The sequence below is a fragment of the Anguilla rostrata genome, chromosome 4 (assembly GCF_018555375.3).
Source record: "Anguilla rostrata isolate EN2019 chromosome 4, ASM1855537v3, whole genome shotgun sequence".
NCBI lineage: Eukaryota > Metazoa > Chordata > Actinopteri > Anguilliformes > Anguillidae > Anguilla > Anguilla rostrata.
Window position 1 is genome coordinate 3,981,420 of NC_057936.1, and position 20,420 is coordinate 4,001,839.

The following is a 20,420-nucleotide window of genomic DNA, read 5'->3' on the forward strand; positions in this document are numbered from 1 at the left end:
TCTCTCTTCCCCCTCTCTCTCCCCCTCCTCTCTCTCTCTCTCTCTCTCTCTCTCTCCGGCCAGATTTCCTTGATTGCAGAGCTTCTGTTCTGGACGGGTGCCTGGGTTGTGAGGGTGGGGGCTGAGCTGGCCGAGCAGCTGTTAAATATTTAAATAAGGGGCGGGGCTCCTCGGCCCGTGTGGACCCGCTACACGCTCGTTGGGTCACTCGGGCCCGCCGCGCCGACCGCAGTCCGGTTTTTTATTTTTCGTTTTAATTTCCGCGTCCAGTCTTGCCAGCGGACCGTGCGATTTGAACATCTGCTCCTGGAGCGCTTTGACCCCTCCCCCCCTCCCCCCTCCGCCCACGTCCCACCCGTCTCTTTCACTACGAAGTTCTCCAGGAGAACTTCTCTTCGTTTGGACTGTTTGAGGTGTGGAGGTCCCCCTTTCAGCCTGTTCCTCTCTGGGATTTTAGAACCTCTGAATCCCTCCTCTGAAGCTACAGCTGTTGTCTTATTTATTCATTCTCATTCGTCCGCTTCCTTTCCAAGCCCATTGGCTGTCGCGGTTAAGCCCGTTAGCCCGTTAGCGCTCCGCTAGCCGCCCCGGCACTTTGCCGCTCGCGGTGAACCCTGCCGTAACGCGGGGCGGCGCTGGCGAAAGGTGCCGCGGAGATCGGGCGTGTAATCAGACAGAGCTAACCGCGGGAGATAACGGCCTCGCCCCCACCCCCCGATCAGCCGCGGCTCGTTCCCGAGGCACCTCGCCCGTCGTCTCGCCCGTACGACCGACCCGGTGTCTCAGCTTCCGCGTTTTATCTGGCTGGTTTGGTGCCGGTCGATGGAGACAGACAGTTCTGAGTCCTGAGTCGCTGAGTTCTGAGTTGTTGAGTTCTGAATTCTGAGTCTTGAGTTCTGAGTTCTGAACCCTGTGTTCTGATTTCTGAGTCATTGAGTTCTGTATTCTGAGTTCTGAGTTGTTGAGTTCTGTATTCTGAGTTGTTGAGTTGTGTATTCTGAGTTCTGAGTTGTTGAGTTGTGTATTCTGAGTTCTGAGTTGTTGAGTTCTGTATTCTGAGTGCTGAGTTGTTGAGTTGTGTATTCTGAGTTCTGAGCTGTTGAGTTGTGTATTCTGAGTTGTTGAGTTGTGTATTCTGAGTGCTGAGTTGTTGAGTTGTGTATTCTGAGTGCTGAGTTGTTGAGTTGTGTATTCTGAGTTCTGAGTTGTTGAGTTCTGTATTCTGAGTTCTGAGTTGTTGAGTTGTGTATTCTGAGTTCTGAGTTGTTGAGTTGTGTATTCTGAGTTCTGAGTTGTTGAGTTGTGTATTCTGAGTTCTGAGTTGTTGAGTTGTGTATTCTGAGTTCTGAGTTGTTGAGTTGTGTATTCTGAGTTCTGAGTTGTTGAGTTGTGTATTCTGAGTGCTGAGTTGTTGAGTTCTGTATTCTGAGTGCTGAGTTGTTGAGTTCTGTATTCTGAGTTCTGAGTTGTTGAGTTGTGTATTCTGAGTGCTGAGTTGTTGAGTTGTGTATTCTGAGTGCTGAGTTGTTGAGTTGTGTATTCTGAGTGCTGAGTTGTTGAGTTGTGTATTCTGAGTTCTGAGTTGTTGAGTTGTGTATTCTGAGTTCTGAGTTGTTGAGTTGTGTATTCTGAGTGCTGAGTTGTTGAGTTGTGTATTCTGAGTGCTGAGTTGTTGAGTTGTGTATTCTGAGTGCTGAGTTGTTGAGTTGTGTATTCTGAGTTCTGAGTTGTTGAGTTGTGTATTCTGAGTGCTGAGTTGTTGAGTTGTGTATTCTGAGTGCTGAGTTGTTGAGTTGTGTGTTCTGAGTTCTGAGTTGTTGAGTTGTGTATTCTGAGTTCTGAGTTGTTGAGTTCTGAGTTCTGAGTTGTTGAGTTGTTGAGTTGTGTATTCTGAGTGCTGAGTTGTTGAGTTGTGTATTCTGAGTGCTGAGTTGTTGAGTTGTGTATTCTGAGTGCTAAATCTGCCCCCATTATCTCCAAGTTTGTTCTCAGGCGCTGCTACTGCAACTCAGGAGGAAACCTGTTTGTTTTGAAAGGGGGGAGCTGACGGGTGTTTACTCCAGGTGAAGCGCCCTCCCCCTCCCCCCGTCACGCGCTCGGCCCTGTCTGGGGGGCTCCCCGTGATCGAGCCCGTCCTTTCCGGCGGCCCCTCCGCGCATCTGCGTCAGCGAGAGCGCCGTCCCCGTCGTTTATCGTGAAAATTACACGCCGCCACGCGTCATGCCGCTAAGCGGTGGATGCAAATCAGCGCCGTTTACCGAACGCACACGAGCAAAACTGCTGGGGCGATTATTTTGGCACGGTGTTTGTGGGGAGCGAGGGGGTGGGGGGGCTGTGCGTTGCCTGCGTGGAGGAAGCTGAGGTCTGGGCCAGTGAGGGTCTGACCCCCCTCCCCCACCCCCCGGCCTCTGAGGAACCAGCCTGGCGCATTCAGGGAAACTTCAGCGGTAAAAAGAGATGAAAGGATGGATCTCTCCCTCTCGCTGGCCATATAATGCTGATCCACTGAACACCCTTTGAAGGTCACTGGAGTCACTGAACGCTCCTTCGCTAGGAAAGGACAGTGCACAGCAGAATGTGCTAAAAGCCAGTAAAGTAAATGCTTTTTTTTTTTTTTTTTTGCTTTTTCTCAGTTTTGATCATTTCAGTGTAAATTCAGGCTGCTTTAGTGTGGGGGGGGTGGGTGGTGGGCAGGGGGGGTGCAGGGGTTCGAGCCAGCGGGGCAGCTCTGCATATAAAGCCTTTCTGAATGCAGGGGAGAGCGCATGCCACATTAGAGCCCCATTATCTGCCCCCCCCCCCTCCACTCCACTCCCCCCCGTGCGGGACGGGCCCTGCTGACGCCGCACTGTCCAAGGTGACAGCCAGACAGACCCCCGGCTCTTCGGCACGACCGCGCCCGCCTCTCTCCTCCTCCTCCTCCTCCCCCCCCCCTTCAGCCGGCTCGGTTGATTATGTTAATCGAGCCGCTTCCTGGACGCAGAGAGAGAGAGAGAGAGAGAGAGAGAGAGAGAGAGAGAGAGGGGGAGAGAGAGAGAGAGAGCAAATGAAATTGACCATCTCTGGAGTCCAAACAGCTGGGCCTGCAGATTAGTTAAATATCTATTTCTTTACTCCTGGCTTTTTCATTTTTCCCTCTCTCTCTCTCTCTCTCTCTCCTCTCTCCTCCTCTCCTCCCTCTCTCCCTCTCTATCTCTTTCCCTATCTCTCTCTTCTTCTGCTGCCCTCTCTTTCTACTCCTCCTCCTCTTCTTCTCCATCCTCCTTTATCTCTCTCTATCTCTCCCTCTCTCCCTCCTTTCCTGTAACAGTGCTCTAAAACACATCCGTATCTCTCCCTCAATCTCGTTCCCTCTCTCATTCACTCTCTCTCTCTTCCCCCTCTCTCTTTCCTCCCTCTCTTCATCCCTTCCTGTAACAGTACTCTAAAACACATCCGTATCTCTCCCTCCATCTCGTTCCCTCTCTCATTCACTCTCTCTCTCTCTCTCCCTCTCTTCATCCCTTCCTGTAACAGTGCTCTAAAACACATCCGTATCTCTCCCTCCATCTCGTTCCCTTTCTCTCTCTCTCTCTCTCTCTCCCCCTCTCATTCTCTCTCTCCCTCTCCCTCTCTCTCCCTCTCTCTGTAACATTCGTAAGCCCTGTCCCTGGCAGGCAGTGGCCATGGGTAATCAGGTTAACTTGATTATGGCGCTGATGAAATTAAATAATTTCTGTAAGTGGAAATAAATATATGAGTAATAAACACGTTTGGGGGGGGGGGGGGAGCAGGGGAGGGAGGGAGAGGAGGGAGGGAGGGGGGGTGCCTTCATGACAAACCCTGGGAGGTCAGAGAGCAGAGGAGGGCTCAGCCATGGAAAATGAGAACACGGGTGGTCTGTTTGGCCAAAAAAAAGTAAATAAATAAAAAAATCATTTTAAACCCCCAAATATCCACTGTGGAGGGCAGATGTGACAGGGAGATAATCCAGAGCAGTTTGTGACATTTTAAACTCATATTTCTGGGGAGATGGAAATGATTCCCTGGCCTAGGACCACCCACGGACTGGGTCCTGGTCAGGGAGACCGCAGGAGGAAGGTTTTGGGTTTGTGGGAGGGGGCAGCCTGTGCCCTTGGGTGGGCGGAGCCTTGGACTGAGCTGGGATGGGATTTTTCCAGTTTATTTTTATTTATTTATTTAAATGAATAATCAGAAAGTACATATTCAGAACCTGAACATCTGTCAGAGGACTGATCGCTGATCATAAGCACACGCAAGAGCTTCTGCGCTCGTGTGAATCTGTTTTACTCACTCATCGGACACGGATCATATCCCTGAATAAGACTTTCAAAATACATATCTAAAATGTGATTGACACAATATAAGCAGTACAAATTATTGTTTGCTTTAAGATATTTTGGTATATATTCAAAAAAAATACACTGCTCCTTCATTATATTTTTTCCACATATCCATTTTTTTTCCCCACAAGTCCACATATCTGTGAGTGTAGTATGTTTGTGTGAGGGGATGTCGTGGGACCGTTCCAGCACAGACGCAGGAGCACGTGGTGAAATCTGGTGATTTAGTCCCGGCGAAGGTCGTCGCGTAACCCTAGATTTGGGCAAGCTCGTTCTGCCCTGCCGCCGGAGCTAAGCCCGACCAATCAGATTAGAGGCTCTGCACCTGTCGCTTGCGTAACGGTGTTAATACCGAGAGGCTGTAATTAAGGGCAATTAGGCCCTGATTAATCCAGGGGTGACTCTCTGCCCCGCGAACACAGAGCTGCGCCAAGCCAAGGCTAGCCGTTGAGCCTCCTCGCGTCGGATTGGTCGAGATGGACGTGGTAGCCCCCTACCCCTCCCAAATGTTCACAGGGGTGGCCTGCACTGTGGGGTGGAGGTGGGAGGTGGGGGGGGGGAGGGGGGCAGGGAGGGAGGGGGGGCGCAGCTGCACAATGCCACCCAAAAGCAGAGAACAGCTGTTATGCTGTTGTGGGTTTGAAACCCGCGTGATGTGAAAGGTGAGAGGAGAGAGAAGGAAAAACAAAAGGGAGTCATTATCAAAATTGGGTGGGGGGGGGGGGGGCACTGAAACAAATGCGGGGAAGAGAAGGGGGGGGGGGGCACAAATGCTTCTAACGCGAGCCCAGGCTAATTTGGCCCAGGATATTTTTTGTAGTAATGGTCGTCCATTACTACCTCCCCCGCTGCCCGCTCGCCCCTCCCGCTCAGGGTGGAGAGTGGAGGGTTTTCTGTCCCCCTGAAAATCAAGGGGGGGCTGGGGGTGGAGCGGACGGACACAAACAAGGGTGTTAACCTTTTAAGGTGTACAATTACAAATGCATGTGTGTGATTAGAATGTTCCGAACTGTGCATTCTAATGCTGATGTCACAATCAGCACTGGTAACCGTAAGCAACAGAGTTCTAGAACGCCGACTTCTGAAGAAATTCTGGCTTTGTTCATCATCCTCCCCTGTCTATCAAACAGTCAGCCAATCAGCTGCCGGGGAGAACACAGGCACCAGATTGAATGTCTCAACCGGAGTATCTGGGCACTGTCACAGGCACACACACATCAAGAGCTTCTGCTTTGACTGCTGTCTTTGACAGCTGATAACCAGGAGAGAACATTCAGCCAAGAAAACCTCAAAAAAAAAAGTCTCATCCTTGTGACCCGCTTGGGGATATAATCTGTGTTTACCGCTCGATTAAGGAAAAGGCTGGAACACAAATGACATTCCCATCCCCCTTTCCGAGGATAGCTCTCGGCTTCTCGGCATCTCGTCGAGGGAGGAGGAACGTTTCTGGGACCACGGCCCCAGAAACCTCTGATTGGATCAGAAAATTGATGGCATCGTAATTCCCGAGATTCCAAACTCCCTCGCTCATTTGCATGAGCTTTTCAGCGTTCCGTCCCTGTAATTAAACTCGGAAGCGAATGACTGACGGTTTTTAATTGGCTGCGGAACGCGGCTCGCTCCCGGAACGCGGGGAGCTGCGGCCGTGCCGATTGGCTGGAATACGAGGGCTCGATCTCGCGGCGTTAACGAGGGAAAGGAAGCGTGGGGCCTGACCGGCGACGCCCGCGCGATAATAAAACACGGATATCAGAACGGGGGGAAAGTATGCGTTTTCACATCAGAGGGAGAGGGAGCGAGAGAGAGAGAGAGAGGGGGGAAAGAGAGAGGGTGAGAGACAGAAAGAGTGTGGGGAGAGAGAGAGAAGAGAGACAGAGAAAGAGCGAAAGGGGAGAGAGGGAGGGAGGGAGATAACAAGAGTGTAGAGAACGGAGAGAGGAAGGGAAGAGAGAGAGCAAGAGGGTAGAGAAGGGAGAGAGAGGGAGGGAAGAGAGAGAGAGAGCGAGAGGGTAGAGAAGGGAGAGAGAGGGAGGGAAGGAAGAGAGAGGAAGTGAGAGGATAGAGGCCGGAAGGAGAGATAGACAGAGAGAAAGAGAGTGAGAAGACAGAGAGAGGGAGGGAGGAGAGAGAGAAGAGAGAGAGAATGTGAGAGATAGAGAGAGGGAGTAGAGAGACAGACAGAGAGAGAGATAGATATAGAGAGAGAGAGGACGGAGAGAGAGACAGAGAGAAAGAGAGTGAGAAGACAGTGAGAGAGAGGGAGGAGAGAGACAGACAGAGACAGATAGAGAGAGAATGAGGAGAGATAGACAGAGAGAGAGAGGAAGGAGAGATAGACAGTGAGAGAGAGGAAGAGGCAACCCTACTTTAAGGCTCACAAAGCAGAGAAGTGTCTCAGCTTCCCTCCAGGGATACGCAGAGATCACACCTCAGCATCCTTTAATAATCAACGGGCGAGGACTCGGCACGAAGCCCTAAAACAGCACCAGCGATTCCCCCCGTCCCCCATCCCCCCTTAGACCTGACGCTGGCGCCCGCGGGGACTCGATGGCGGGAAAGCGGAGGAGCCGGCTGTCCGCGTGTTCGCGCAGCTGGGAGGAATCGCTGCGCTTCTTCGAGCGCGGCGGAAACGGCTGAGCTGTGATGAGCTCTTGGCTCTTCGCCCCCCCCACCCCACCCCCAGCCCCCACCCTCGGGTAGGCCTGGGGCTCCAGGAGAAACGAGGCTGTCGAATTACCGCACACCATGTGACGCCTCACCTGTCACCTGTCACCTGTCGCTCAGGTAGAACCGCACCCCAGAGCCAAACGCTCATTCATTCTGCTCTGCTTGTTCTTTATGGCCTGTTGCCGTTTTGTTAGTTCACAAAAAAAAACAAAAAAGGTGTGACTCCTGATTAATGAGTAACTAGTGATTTTTTACAGAGCTCCGCACTGCCCCAGGGGTGCTGTAGTATTTGGGCTTTATTGCAAAGCGTGCTCTGCCGTCATGGAGAAACATCCCAGGCTACCAGTTTAAAGGCTCCTGGTTTCTTTGCTCATTACACATCCAGGCCCATTGCACCTGGATGAGACATTTAGGCTCTGAAAAATCCATGTTTCCTGATTGATCGGAAAGAAGCACATCTCTTTAACAAGCACTCGTCCCAAATGAGACAGAAGTATGGGGGGGAGGGAGCGCACTTGGTTGTTTTTGTGTTTGAATAGAAGTCACATCTATTGGGGTTACAAGCTGAGGTCGTTTCCCCCTGTTAATACATAAGTACTGAGAGAGTGGGATTCAGCTTTGTGATTCGTAACATGTGTTTGCGTGTAAGTTAGATAGATAGATAGATAGATAATGTGTGTGTGTCCGTGCGTGTGTGTGTGTGTGTGTGTGTTTATAACCTCCTGGTGGTTCCCACAGAGAAGTACAGTTCTACCGGTTTTATCGATACAGTCGTAACGTGATGAATTAGCTGATCCACACACACTATCCATCGGCCCGGCTGCAGCAGCATCGCTGGCTTGCTTTTGCCCGCGAGCCCCAGTATCCTGAAAACCCCCTCACCGCAGATTAGGAGACGCACCTGCCGCACCTCTCAGGATCTCCGTCTGAGTACCCGCCATCGCTCACTGCGGCCGTGACAGGGGGCGATCGAGCACAGAGAGCGGCGGCCATTTTAAGTGATGCATCTCCCTTTCAAAGCACACCTCATCTGCCGTATGTTTTCGCTCAGGGGTGTGCAGCGTCACTCGTGTGCTAAATGACTCTCGATTGCGGTTCTGAGCGACTTCGTTCGCGTGGAAATATCTCTGGCTGGAGCGCGTCTTCCTCAAGTGCTGCTGAAAAACGTTTTTTGGCTGTCGAGCTAAAAAAAAATCAGGGGAACCTCTCCTTTGGTTAAAATTAAAGCTGTATAAAATGTAAATCAATCTTTGTTGCAATTAAAACGATTTAGAGGCGAGTCTTCTACTAAGAAGTAATTGCGGCCACAAAATGGCTGTTTTGTGCATCTGTCTTGGAAAAAAAAGTGTTACTACCTCTGAATCACCGAAATTATTATGCGAACCGTGCAAATTTTTACAATCAGTCTAAATTAAATTTGCAATGGTTGCAATTAGCTGAGACTGTCCAGTTTTAACCAGTTTTTTCCCCCCACACACACACACAGTTCTGATATCCAAACAAATAAAGGACAAGACGCTTATAGCGCTCTGAAAAATCCAGCTTTACATGGCAACACAAATAGTGACAAAATGGATTATGTTGGACGCCATTAGTGGGCAGTCCCAGAGCCCTGCCAGGGGCCTAAAAGTAAACAGGGCTATCAGCAGACTGGCAGCTGAAAATAGCTCCGGATTCTTTCAGCTATTTGTCCACAATGTATTGACCTATTCTGCTCCAAACCAGGGTTTTTTTATAGCAGGAGCAAAGATAGACTGTTGGCCGGGTAAAAAAAAGAAGCAGTGAACAAATAAAAAACTGGAACTGGAAAAAAAAAACAACAAACATCTCGCTCAAATCGTGGAATAACAATCAGAACACACACGCATGCACATGCACAAATGCACGCATGCACACACACACATGCACACTCACACACATGCGCACACACACATACATGCGCGCACATGTACGTGCACACACCCACGCACGCATGCACAAACACGCACACACACACAGTCACACAACCACGCATGCACGCAGAAGCACACACACACACACAAAACCCCCTCTCCATCATAAAGAGCACATTAAAGATGTTTTTGGGCTCGGCTCTGAATCTGAGGTAGCGCTTGCGTGGACGGGACCCCCAGGGTCCGGTACAGAACTCAGGCCGTCCCGGTACCCACCCCCCCAAAACCCACCCTCTGTACCTCTCTCTCTCTCCCCCCCCCCTCACAGAGGACCTCCTCCCTTCGGGGTTCCCCAACATCGACATGGGCCCCCAGCTGAAGGTGGTGGAGCGCACCCGCACCGCCACCATGCTGTGCGCGGCCAGCGGCAACCCCGACCCGGAAATACACTGGTTCAAGGACTTCCTGCCCGTCGACCCCAGCGCAAGTAATGGGCGAATCAAACAGCTGAGATCAGGTAAGGGGGGGAGGGGGCGGAACTTCCTGCCGGGCTGACCAATCTGCTCGTTCTCTCTCTCTCTCTCTCTCTCTCTCTCTCTCCTTGTTAGCGTTAGCATTGGTTGTGCTCGTACTCAGAACAGGGTTGAAATGGAGGGGGGTGAAGATGCAAATACTCTCTTTTATTTTCTCTCCCTCTCTTTCTCTCTCTCTCTTTCTCTTTCAAGGTTTGTCTTGGTTATGATTCGGGTGCCAGGTTGCGTGAGGTTATCGATTTATGCGTTGTTGTATTTTTTAAGCGCTCCAGCTCGAATGTTAAACACCAGACCTTCAGTGCAGGCCCAGGTTTCACAATTGATACAGGCTGCCTTTCCAAGGGTGGTTCTCATCTGGGAGAAACAGAACCTCAGCTGGGGACTGAGTACACACAGATATGATTGGACGAGTCACTAGGACTGGGCGTGGCCACTGTTGCTGTTGTCATTGTACAGTAATTAAAAATGGCGTTTCTTCCCTATTGATGAGACTTTATTGAAACGTCCGCTGAAGTGTAATTATGTGTCTTAATTAAGTACGGGACAGAGTGCCCCCAAGGCACTCAGGGGTTGATATTTTGGGTCGATAATTAGTTACCCCTTGAAAAATCTAATTGATTTTTTTTTTTTTTTTTTTTTGAGTTCACGCCCTTCATTAAAATTAGGTCAGAGCGTCACTGAGCAATGAGTGTTTAACGATGACGTCATCGTCCCCGATGTGCACAATACGTTCCCCCCTCCCACCCCCCAGAATAGGCAGCGTCTGGCCTCTATGGCAGGATTAGTGGACTGAAATTGGGTTGGAGGGGTGGGGGGGGGGGGGGCAGTAGGGGTCTGATCTAAATAAAGTGGAACAAAATGTATTCTGGAGGTAACTGCTCTCGCTCTTGAAAGGCCCAAAATGACCCTTCTCGCAGGTGAGGAAGCGTTAGCTCTGTTCGAGCAGGATGTTGTGCTAGTTGCTGGAGTGTCTCTTTATCTTCCATGTCAGGCAGCAGGGCTCTCCCCCCTGGGGGGGGTATCATCGGAGTTTTCCAGAGTGGAGCGATAATGCGAAAGTGTTTTTTTATTTATCATTATTTTTTATTCTACTATTTTATTGGAAGACGGCAAGCGAAACCTCGGGGGGGTATTTTGGGGTCTAAGCAGGACGCCGAGCCATCTGTGCTTCGGTGTACCTGTGGAGATCCCTCGTGGGCCAATCACAACGCTGGAATACAGGGACCCCAGCTCCACCCAGACCCCGCCCTCTGGACCCAACAGCTCCTTGGGTCCTGTAGTTCTCCCATTTTCAATCAGGCCTCTGTTCTTTAGGCTAATTACTTTACAGCACTGTGAGCCTGACCAGGCTGCTCATAACCTTACAGCACTATGAGCCTGACCAGGCTGCTCATAACCTTACAGCACTATGAGCCTGACCAGGCTGCTCATAACCTTACAGCACTATGAGCCTGACCAGGCTGCTCATAACCTTACAGCACTATGAGCCTGACCAGGCTGCTCATAACCTTACAGCACTATGAGCCTGACCAGTTCAAAGCCAGTGGGAGAATTTGCAACAAAAAAAACCCTGATATGTCAAAAGACAGAAGGAACTGGTGCCCCCAGTGCACCATGGGAAGGGTGAGCTTGGGTCCCTGGCTGGTTCCAGGTCATTGGTTCAGAGGTGTCATTCCTCAGCTGTTGTTGTGCCCCCCCCCCCCCCCCCCAATTTGTCTGTGTGTCTGCTGTCCTGGCAGTACAGCCAGGTGTCACCTGTTCACATATATTTTTGGGTCTCTGTCTGTCTATCTGTCTGTCTGTTTGTCTATCTGTTTGTCTGTCTGTCTGTTTGTCTGTCTGTCTGTTTGTCTATCTGTTTGTCTGTCTGTCTGTTTGTCTGTCTGTTTGTCTGTCTGTCTGTCTGTTTGTCTGTCTGTTTGTCTGTCTGTCTGTTTGTCTATCTGTTTGTCTGTCTGTCTGTTTGTCTGTCTGTCTGTCTGTCTCTGTTTGTCTGTCTGTCTGTCTGTCTGTCTGTCTGTTTGTCTGTCTGTTTGTCTGTCTGTCTGTCTACCTGTTTGTCTATCTGTCTGTCTGTCTGTCTGTCTGTTTGTCTGTCTGTTTGTCTGTCTATCTGTTTGTCTGTTTGTCTGTCTGTCTGTCTGTTCCGTTGGAGCTTTGATGTGTCCCAGGTCACATCCTGCTGATTTTAACTTCCTCCAGCAAATCCCCTGCCATTTCAGTAAAAGAAAAACAACAAGTAAATCTGGACTGATCTGACTAACACTGTTCAAAAACACTGCTTCAGACAGCGCCTCGTGTGCACACAGTGCATCCTGCACGGTGGTGATGTGTTCATATTCTATACTTTAACACACTTTTCCTCTCAGACTTCATATTTATATTCTCTCAGAAAAACATTTTGAATGTAAACGTGTTTGAGTCTCAAGCACTATTTAAACATTGCTTAACCAGAGAGATACATTTGCATCATGTAGCCGCTTGTCTTCAGTGCTGGAGTATTTACTTTCATGCGGTTGGTGTTGTTTTTTTTATGAAGAATGCAAATTGAAAATTCCTACGGTGAAAGTGGAAATTAAAACTAGAGTAAAACGCACACTTGCTGGTCTAAGCGATGTAACCCATTACCTGACCTCAGCCCTGAAATATGTTGTTTTGTTTTCTTCCCCTTTATTTCTTATAATTTTTCAGATACCTTTGGTAAGTGTTTTTTCTGAGTCTAAAACTCCTCTTTGCCCCCCCTCCCCCGTCGAAGCAGATGGCATTTTAAACGCTTTTAAAATGCATGACCCACCGATCCTTTCTCTCACTTTCTCTCTCTCTCTCTCTAGTTCTGTCCCTTTCACCTTCTCCCTTTCTGTCCGTCCCTCCCTTCCCCCAATCTTTTTTTTCCCCTTCCCACTAACGTCCAAAAGCGAAAACGTCTGCCGTTTACGAACACGTTTCCCGGAGGACGGTGAAACCGCTCGGGTGTAAAGATGTAGTGAAGGCGTGTCCTCGGGTCTGTCCGTCGAGTCAGGTGACCTGGGGGATCCCCAGAGCTCTCTCTCGCCGTGTCTTCCGGAAACATCCGAGCCCGTCCTCAGCCCGGCGTGTGCGCTGGTGCGCTGGAGCGCTCTGCCTAACTCCTGGCCTTTCATTCTTTAAGTGTGGAAGTGAATATCTGGTATAAGGCTGGCTGCCCTTTCCACACTCATGTACAGACACACACACTCACACACACACACACCTGTGTACAGGCACACACACACACACACACACACACACACCTGTGTAGAGACACACACACACACACGCACACACTCACCTGTGTAGAGGCACACACACACGCATGTACAGGCACACACACACGCATGTACAGGCCAACACACACCAGACTAACCCTCTGTAGAGGAGCCCACGCGTCACCACAGTACTGATAATCGCACACTCACACTCATACAGGCTCACCGCGTGCTACAGGCCCACACCCTGCTACACCTGTGTGAAATGCAACACAAACACCTCACACACACACACACACACATACATACATACATAGACATACACACACACATTCCCCACACATTATGCATACACAAGGCCGCACTTTAAACCCAAAGCAGCCCCTTCAGTCTTCCCCAGTAACAGGTCCCCTGGTTCCAAAAGGGGCAGGGAGCCCCGATTTGAACGTTCCGTACTCGGGTGTAGTCCGGGCGGGATAAAAAGGGAAATGGGAACGGGCGAATCTTTAACAGGAGCGCCTGGAGCAGCGGCTCGGGGTCCGCACGGGGCCTCCAGTGAGCGAGGGAGGGAGAGAGAGAGAGAGAGAGAGAGCGAGGGAGGGAATGAGCGAGGGAGGGAGTGAGTAGGTGAGTGAGTGGAGCGGAGAGGAGGAGGAGAGAGAGGAGGAGGGAGGAGGGAGGGAGGGAGGGAGGGTGGGAGAGGAGGGAGTGGAGAGAGAGAGGGAGGGAGAGGCGGGAGAGGAGGGAGGGAGGAGAGAGGAGAGGAGGAGGGAGGGAGGAGAGGTAGGGTGAGTGAGGAGGAGGAGTGAGGAGCAGAAGAGGGGAGGCGTTTCGCCGTGCGTGACCTGAGGGTCCGGGCTCCGCGCCCTCGCCACCGAGCCAAAATATTATTCCAGCCAGTGATTTGGCGGCGACTCTGCGTCCCGCTCGATGTGCGCTCGTAGCACAGGAAGTGCCGCTCCACACGCTTCCTGTTCAAACCCGCAGGTGCAGGGTCCCTCCCGTTGGGGGTTGTTTTGTTTTTTTTTTAAATTTCATTCTGGGGGTTCTGAGACAGCCAAATTCCCAGTTTTATGAGGGCCTGTGTTTTCCTTTCCTTCCCATGGCTTTCCGAGTTTTTAACGGGTAAGAATATGGCGTGCGGTAAACTCACAGAGCGGGTTTGAAGTGGCCCTTGTGCGCGTAAGTGGAGGCTGGTTTTTTACTTTTTTTTACTTTTTAATCAACGATGCAGAAGTGGTAGCGCGAGTTAGCCGCCATTAGCTCTGCGCTGCCCCACTCCCGTTAACCTGTGGGGCTAGCGCAGTTCCGTTAGCCTGTGGGGCTAGCGTGCTCCCGTTAGCCTGTGGGGCTAGCGCGCTCCCGTTAGCCTGTGGGGCTAGCGCACTCCCGTTAGCCTGTGGGCCTAGCGCACGTCCGTTAGCCTGTGGGCCTAGCGCACTTCCGTTAGCCTGTGAGCCTAGCGCACTTCCGTTAGCCTGTGGGGCTAGCGCACTCCCGTTAGCCTGTGGGGTTAGCGCACTTCCCTTAGCCTGTGGGGCTAGCACGCTACTGTTAGCCTGTGGGGCTAGCGCACTCCCGTTAGCCTGTGGGGCTAGCAAGTGGGCGAAGGCAACGGGAAACTGATGCGGCAGTTCACAGATCTTAACTTCGGCCGCTGTGATTTACGCCGATGAGAAAAGGGGTCTGCGCCCCAAAAAAAATCCTCTGCACCCCCTGGGTCGTCATCCTAACCCCCCGTTCTAAAGAACTGTAATTTCAGGGTTCAGGAGGCAGGTAGCGGTTTTTAATACCGGAGCCTGGGCTCCAGACGCTGCTCAGGCGCGCCGCTGCCGCGCTGGCCTTTCTGAATGAGCTGTTCTTTTCTTCGCCCCTCCGGCTGGAGGCAGCGGAGACGCCGCGTGAAGCCTTTTCTCTTCCCCCTCGCTCTGCGGACAGCGTGCGGCGGGCGGTGACTCACGCAGCGCTGCCAGGTGTGCGTAGCGTGCGCCGAGTGTGAGACCAGGCCTCCGCGCCGTGGGGAAAGGAGGGAGGAAGAACCTGCGGTGGAAACGTTAAAGTCCCACCTGGGGAACTGCGGGCCCGCGTCCATTTGGGTTTGTTAGCTCAGCCGTCCCTGTGCATGCACACACACACACATATATATATATATACATGCACGCACGGACACACACACACGCACGCACGCACGCACGGACACACGCACACACATGCACGCACGGGGACACACACATACACACACTTATATGTATATACACTTACTTTATCACACACAGGCACGCACACATGCACACACATTTATGCACGGACGCACACACACACACACTCGCATACACACACGTACTCTATCACACACACACGCATGCACACAGTCTGATGTAAGAGATAAGCTGGCCAATCAGGTGCTCTGTGAATGTGAGTGTGAGAGTGCTTAGTGGGCGGGGCTCTGGTATCAGGGCCCCACTCGCATGCTGCAGTCAGTGTGACCTTGCGGGGGGGGGGCGGTGGGGGGCGGGGGGGGGAGGCTAAAAATAATACATTAGTCCAGTCAGCTAAGCAGAAACCTGGCAGGACAGATGGACAGAATCCCCAGGCTGTAGTGATCAGCCTCCCTCTGCAGAGAGAATGCATGCAGGCAAAAAAGAATGTGTGGATATAGACATGCCTATTTCCCTTAGGTATACAACGGTGACAGGGGACTTCCTGATCGTCTTATGAAGCAGAAATTACCCAGAATTCATCAGGGTCCTTACATTACCCACAGTGCAACAGACTGGGCGTGCATTAGCCACAGGGCATCAGGGTCGTTACATTACCCACAATGCATCAGACTGGGCGTGCATTAGCCACAGTACATCAGGGTTGTTACGTTACCCACAATGCATCAGACCGGGCATGCATTACCCACAGTGCCTCAGGGCTGTGAGCCAGTGGCTCAGAGCGGTCCGAGCCAGCTCTGTCCAGGTGTCCGACGCCCAGCCTGACAGGTGAGGGTGTTCTGTCCAAAATCGCCCGTCAAAGCCTTGCGTCTCACTTCGAGAGAGTGGGGCCCGACCTACACCCCCCGCCCCCCAACCCCCACCCCTCACCCCCCCCCCCTCCAGCCCGTGTGCGGATTTCTTCCGTCCTGAAGCAGGAGGGGAGAGAGAATCCTCTCTGTGGCTCGAGCTACCAGCAGCCTGCCATATCCGCTCGCGCAGGGCGCTGCTGCTCAGACCCGATAGCGCACGGGGCGGAGGCTCCTCGCCGTCTTTGGAAGGAATCCCGTTCTTTTGCTTTCACCCTCCCCCTCCCCCCTCCACCACCTTTTAGGTTATTTTTATTATAACTCTCAGAGGAGTGAAGTCGTGATACCGGTGGCCCCATCTACGTTCCGAGTCTGTTCAGCTTTTAAAAAAAAAAAAAGGCTCCATCGAAAACAATCACTTTTAATTTACTCTGTTTAATTATAGATTAATAATGAAAGCGACCGTGTTGCATATTCCCTAATCTGATTACCCTCCCTGCTGCTGTGTTCCTACCAGCAACCTGTTCCAATCCTCGCTTTATAAACCTGCTTTATTAACTAATATCTAACCTGTAACTAATACCTAACCTAACCTAACCAACACCTAATCTAACCTGTAACCAATACCTAACCTAACCTAACCTGACCTGACCTTAACTAGTTTCTCCCAACCCTAACTAGACTCCTAATCTTTACTGTGTACCTGATGAAACGAAGAAGAACAGCATTGCTGCCTTAAAACTCTAACCAATTAACAGTCCTTCCCTCTCTCCCATGTGATTGTTTGGATTTTCTCTGAAATGAACACAGATAAGGATGCTAAAAACCTTTAAAGGATGATTTGCCTGGTTTCTGAGGATTCTCCATCCATGGAATGTGTACTTTTTACTAGTGTTCACCTTTCATCAGATGCCTTTATCAAGAATTCAACCAATCAAAGAGCAGGTTTTTCTGAGGCTTTTCTGTTTTTTAGAATTTTCTGAAGTCAGTGTTCTAGAACTCCGTTGCTTTCAGTCACCAGTAGTGATTGTTACATCAGCATTAGAATGTTCAGTCAAGTCCCATTCTAATTGCGTATTTGTGATCGCACTCCTTAAAGGGTTATGGTGTTATGGTTGTAGATACAGTTTTTGGGTTATAGTTCAATATGAAAGCCGACTTGGGGAATTGCAGCTGTAACATGATTGAAGTGTTTGTATGATATGGTATTGTAGCTCTCCCTGTTCAGGCTCTGTGAGCTGGTGCAAAGGCCTATAGGTAAGGGGGATGTGTACCCAGGAGGGACAGGTGCTTGCATCACCGTGGAGAATCAAGAACCAGGCAAAACATCATAAAACCAAACTGACTGCCTCTCTAACTGGTGCTGGACAAAGGATTTCTCTGTATTCAGAGCGGGAACGAAACACAAACTAATCCGGTTGGAAATAATTTTTGGCGTTGTGTTTGTGTTGTGGGTTAGTTCTTTCTGCAGACTTCTGCCAAGACTTGGGGCCTGCCTCACGAAGCAGGATTAGGGAGTTAGCTGCATAACTGGAGTGAAACCTGCAACTGCTCTTTTTACTTCAGTCCACGTTCCGGATTAGAGAGGGTTAACTGAGTAACCCTGCTCCATGATACAGGTCCTTGGACATTAAAAAAAAAAAAAAAAAAAATGAACATAGGTTTAAATAATAGAATAAACTTTATTCGAAGTCGCGATGGGCTGGCGGGCGGACAGGCGTGCTCTGCGGCGTCAGTCTCGCGCTGGTCTGTACGCGTTAACCTCTGACCCCAGCCGTCTCCTCCCCTGCCCCACCGCTTAGCAGGGCGCGACCCCTGGGGGGGGGGGGGGTCTTTGCCCCCTCAGCGCACTTAGGGGCAGCTAGCTCGGGGGCAGATCGCTGTCAGTCATCTCAGAATAAAACGGGGTGGGGGGCAAAGTAAAGGTCATGGAGCCCCGCCCCCGCCCCCTCACTGATATTGAGAACAGAGAGTCAGATAGGGACAGCTAAACCGCAGTACACCCCTACCCTCCCCACCCCCACGCCCGACCGGGGAGGGGGAAGCGCCCTGTCAGACGGCCCCCCCCTCTTTCAGCACAGTTCTATTGGCCGGGGGGGGGGGGGAAGGCTTATGTGATTTCGGCCCAGTCACGTTGACTTTAAGGAAATCCTCTTTGGAATCAGTTTATCGGTACGAATAGGGGGGCAGTGATAGAATATGAGCCACACGGTTTAGACTGCCACGCATTCGAGCAGCGCGTTTGTTTACGCTCCCTAGTGCGTCGGTGGTGGTGGAGGGAACAGATAAGACCCCACGGGAGGGTACGCAGTTCCCGTGCCTTTGGGAAACCAGCACCAAGAGGCTTTTTAAACTCCCTAAAATAACCTTGTTTTCTAATTAGAATGTTAACACTAATAACAAAAGGATAATTTGCTTTTTAAAATGATCCATCCTTAAACTGGTAACTAGTGGCTCTAACGTAGATCTTTTGAACTGAACTGTTGTTTTCCATTGTGTCTTTTCCAGTGGGTACGGCCGTACGAGGTAAGACAAAAACAAGACAACTGATCCGTATAAAACTACTAACAGCTAACCCTATGATTGCAGGAGAACAAAAAAAAAGGTCTTTTGCCACCCCCCCCCCCCCCCAAAAAAAAAAAAAAAAATCAGCCTCTTTCCCATCCTGTTTCCAAGATGTGAGACCTGTGTGTTGTGCCTGTGTTCTGTGTGACAAACTCATCTTTCTTCACAACGTTGTCGTAATGTGTCTTCGGCTGTTCTGTTGTGTGTTGATGTTTCCTGTTTGTTTCTGTCCCTAAGTGTGTGAGTTATTGAGTAGCCCTGTTAGATTGGGGTTTGTGGGGGGTAGGGGGGTGGGGGGGTTGGGTTTTTTTTGAAGAGTGAGTTTTTTTTTTTAATGAGTCACCGGGTAAGCTGTCGAACCTCCTCCACTGACAGCCCTGATATCTGATATCCCTCTGATTTTCAGGGCTGTAGGGGGCGCTATGGCTAAATATTTGATCTTGTGGCAGAGTTGAGGTTATGTTCTCTGACTTTCCCCCAACCCCCCCCCCCACCCTTCCCACAAACCCCTGTATTTGGTATATTACAAACAACCCAGCCTCCCCCCGCCCCCACCTCACTCCTTTATGACATCATAATGAAGCTTGCGAGACCCGATTGGTCGCTCTAGGTAAACCAAGGTAAACGAGGTAAACCAGATGCCCTCTGTGATGTTGTTGTGTTTTTTTTTATTTTTTGAAACGTGGTATGTGTCGTTAACGTTTTCCTTTTCAGGGCAAGTAGGGAGGTAAGAGACTTACTGGTGTTTTGGGGGGTGGGGTGGGGGGTGGACCGGTGAGTGGAGGCGGGGGGGGGGTGGGCAGGCAGGTGTTTTTAAGACCCTCTCTAAGGCCGGTCTCGTTTCGCTCTTTGGAGGTTAATTAATGCGCCAGAGCTTTCAGCCAGCACCAGGTACAGTATTGGCTTCCTCAGAAACGTTCCACGTGTCAGCTGTTTATTTCCCCCGGTCTCCACCCCCCACCCCCCACCCACCACCCCCCACACCATACACTCCCCCAGGGTGAAAGCCGAGATTGTCTGCGCGAGCAGCTAGCTAGGTTAGCAGTCCCTAGCTCTGACTCTTGCAAAAAAAAGCCATTCGACCTCCCATGGTTACCACGACGACGTGCGCCATTTTGTATTTAATTAATTCACGCCCTTATGTCAACAGAGATCGCGTGGCACGCCGGGCGAGGGTGACCCCTGAACTCTTACATTTGCATAATTGGATCAGTGATCCGCTGAGGGCTGTTTTCACACCCTGCCCCCCCCCCCCCACCCCCCAAAACCCCCCTACCCCTTGTCAGTTCCATTATTACAGAGAGCCTGCCAGGAGTCCCAGGGATGAAAATGATTTACTGCAGGGGGGAACCAGGGAGGCTTATGGGTCATAAGGGGGGCCCGCACACCTGTTTCCCATCCAGATATTTGGGGGGGGTGGGAAAGGGGGGGTGCACACATAGTCCATTGCCAAGGGCAACATTTAGCTAATCAGGAGCTTATCCAGAGCACATACAGCTGCCTGTTCTACTGAAAACCAGTTCAGTCTCCTGGGTCAAGGGTACAGCTGCAGTGGTGGGACTCTGGGTGACAAGCCCAGTAGCCTGACCATGAGAATCGCCTAACCCACCCCACTGCCAGTAGTACTGAGACACACTGGCGTACCCTACGTGCGGCTGAGCTGATGTGCTTTATGGGCTGTCGCTCGGTGTTTCCGTAAGGCTACGGGCCTTGGTTACTTGGTTACGGATCTTTGCGTCTTTTTTTCTGTTTTTTTTTTTTTTTTTTTTTTTTCCTGAGCGTGTTATGGATCAGCAGATGGGAGCTGACATCAGTTGTGCTGCTCTGAGCCCTTGTGCTGACTCTCTCTCTCGTTTAATGACCTTGATCGCGCGTCTGAGCGAGGCCTAGTTGGCCTTGGAGGGGCAGGGGCAGGGGCTGGGGGGGGGGGGCAGTGTTGTCACTGCTCCTTTCATGGTCTTTGTCCTCCGGATTTTTTTTTTTTTTTTGTTAGTTTTTTTTTTTGTTTTTTTAAAAAAGCTCCTTAATATTTTCTCTTTTTTTAAAGGAAGTAAATAAAGTTGGATAGAGCTGGTGGAGTTTCTCTGTTATCAGGCCAGCTTTGAGAAGGTCTTATTTTCCTGTGGAGCGGATTGATGATCCGAATGAGGATGAGCTGAATGTTTGGTGTGTGTGTGTTTGTACGTGTG

The 20,420-nt window shown here is 50.8% G+C and overlaps 1 protein-coding gene across 1 annotated transcript in view; it reads left to right on the top strand.

The window, feature by feature from the left end:
• LOC135254071 (receptor-type tyrosine-protein phosphatase S-like) overlaps positions 1 to 20,420 on the top strand; it is a 254,574-nt gene that overhangs the window by 138,287 nt on the left and 95,867 nt on the right. The window contains exon 6 of the mRNA XM_064334022.1: positions 9,231 to 9,419. Coding sequence (XP_064190092.1) covers positions 9,231 to 9,419 — 189 coding nt within the window. The remainder of the gene's footprint in view (positions 1 to 9,230; positions 9,420 to 20,420) is intronic.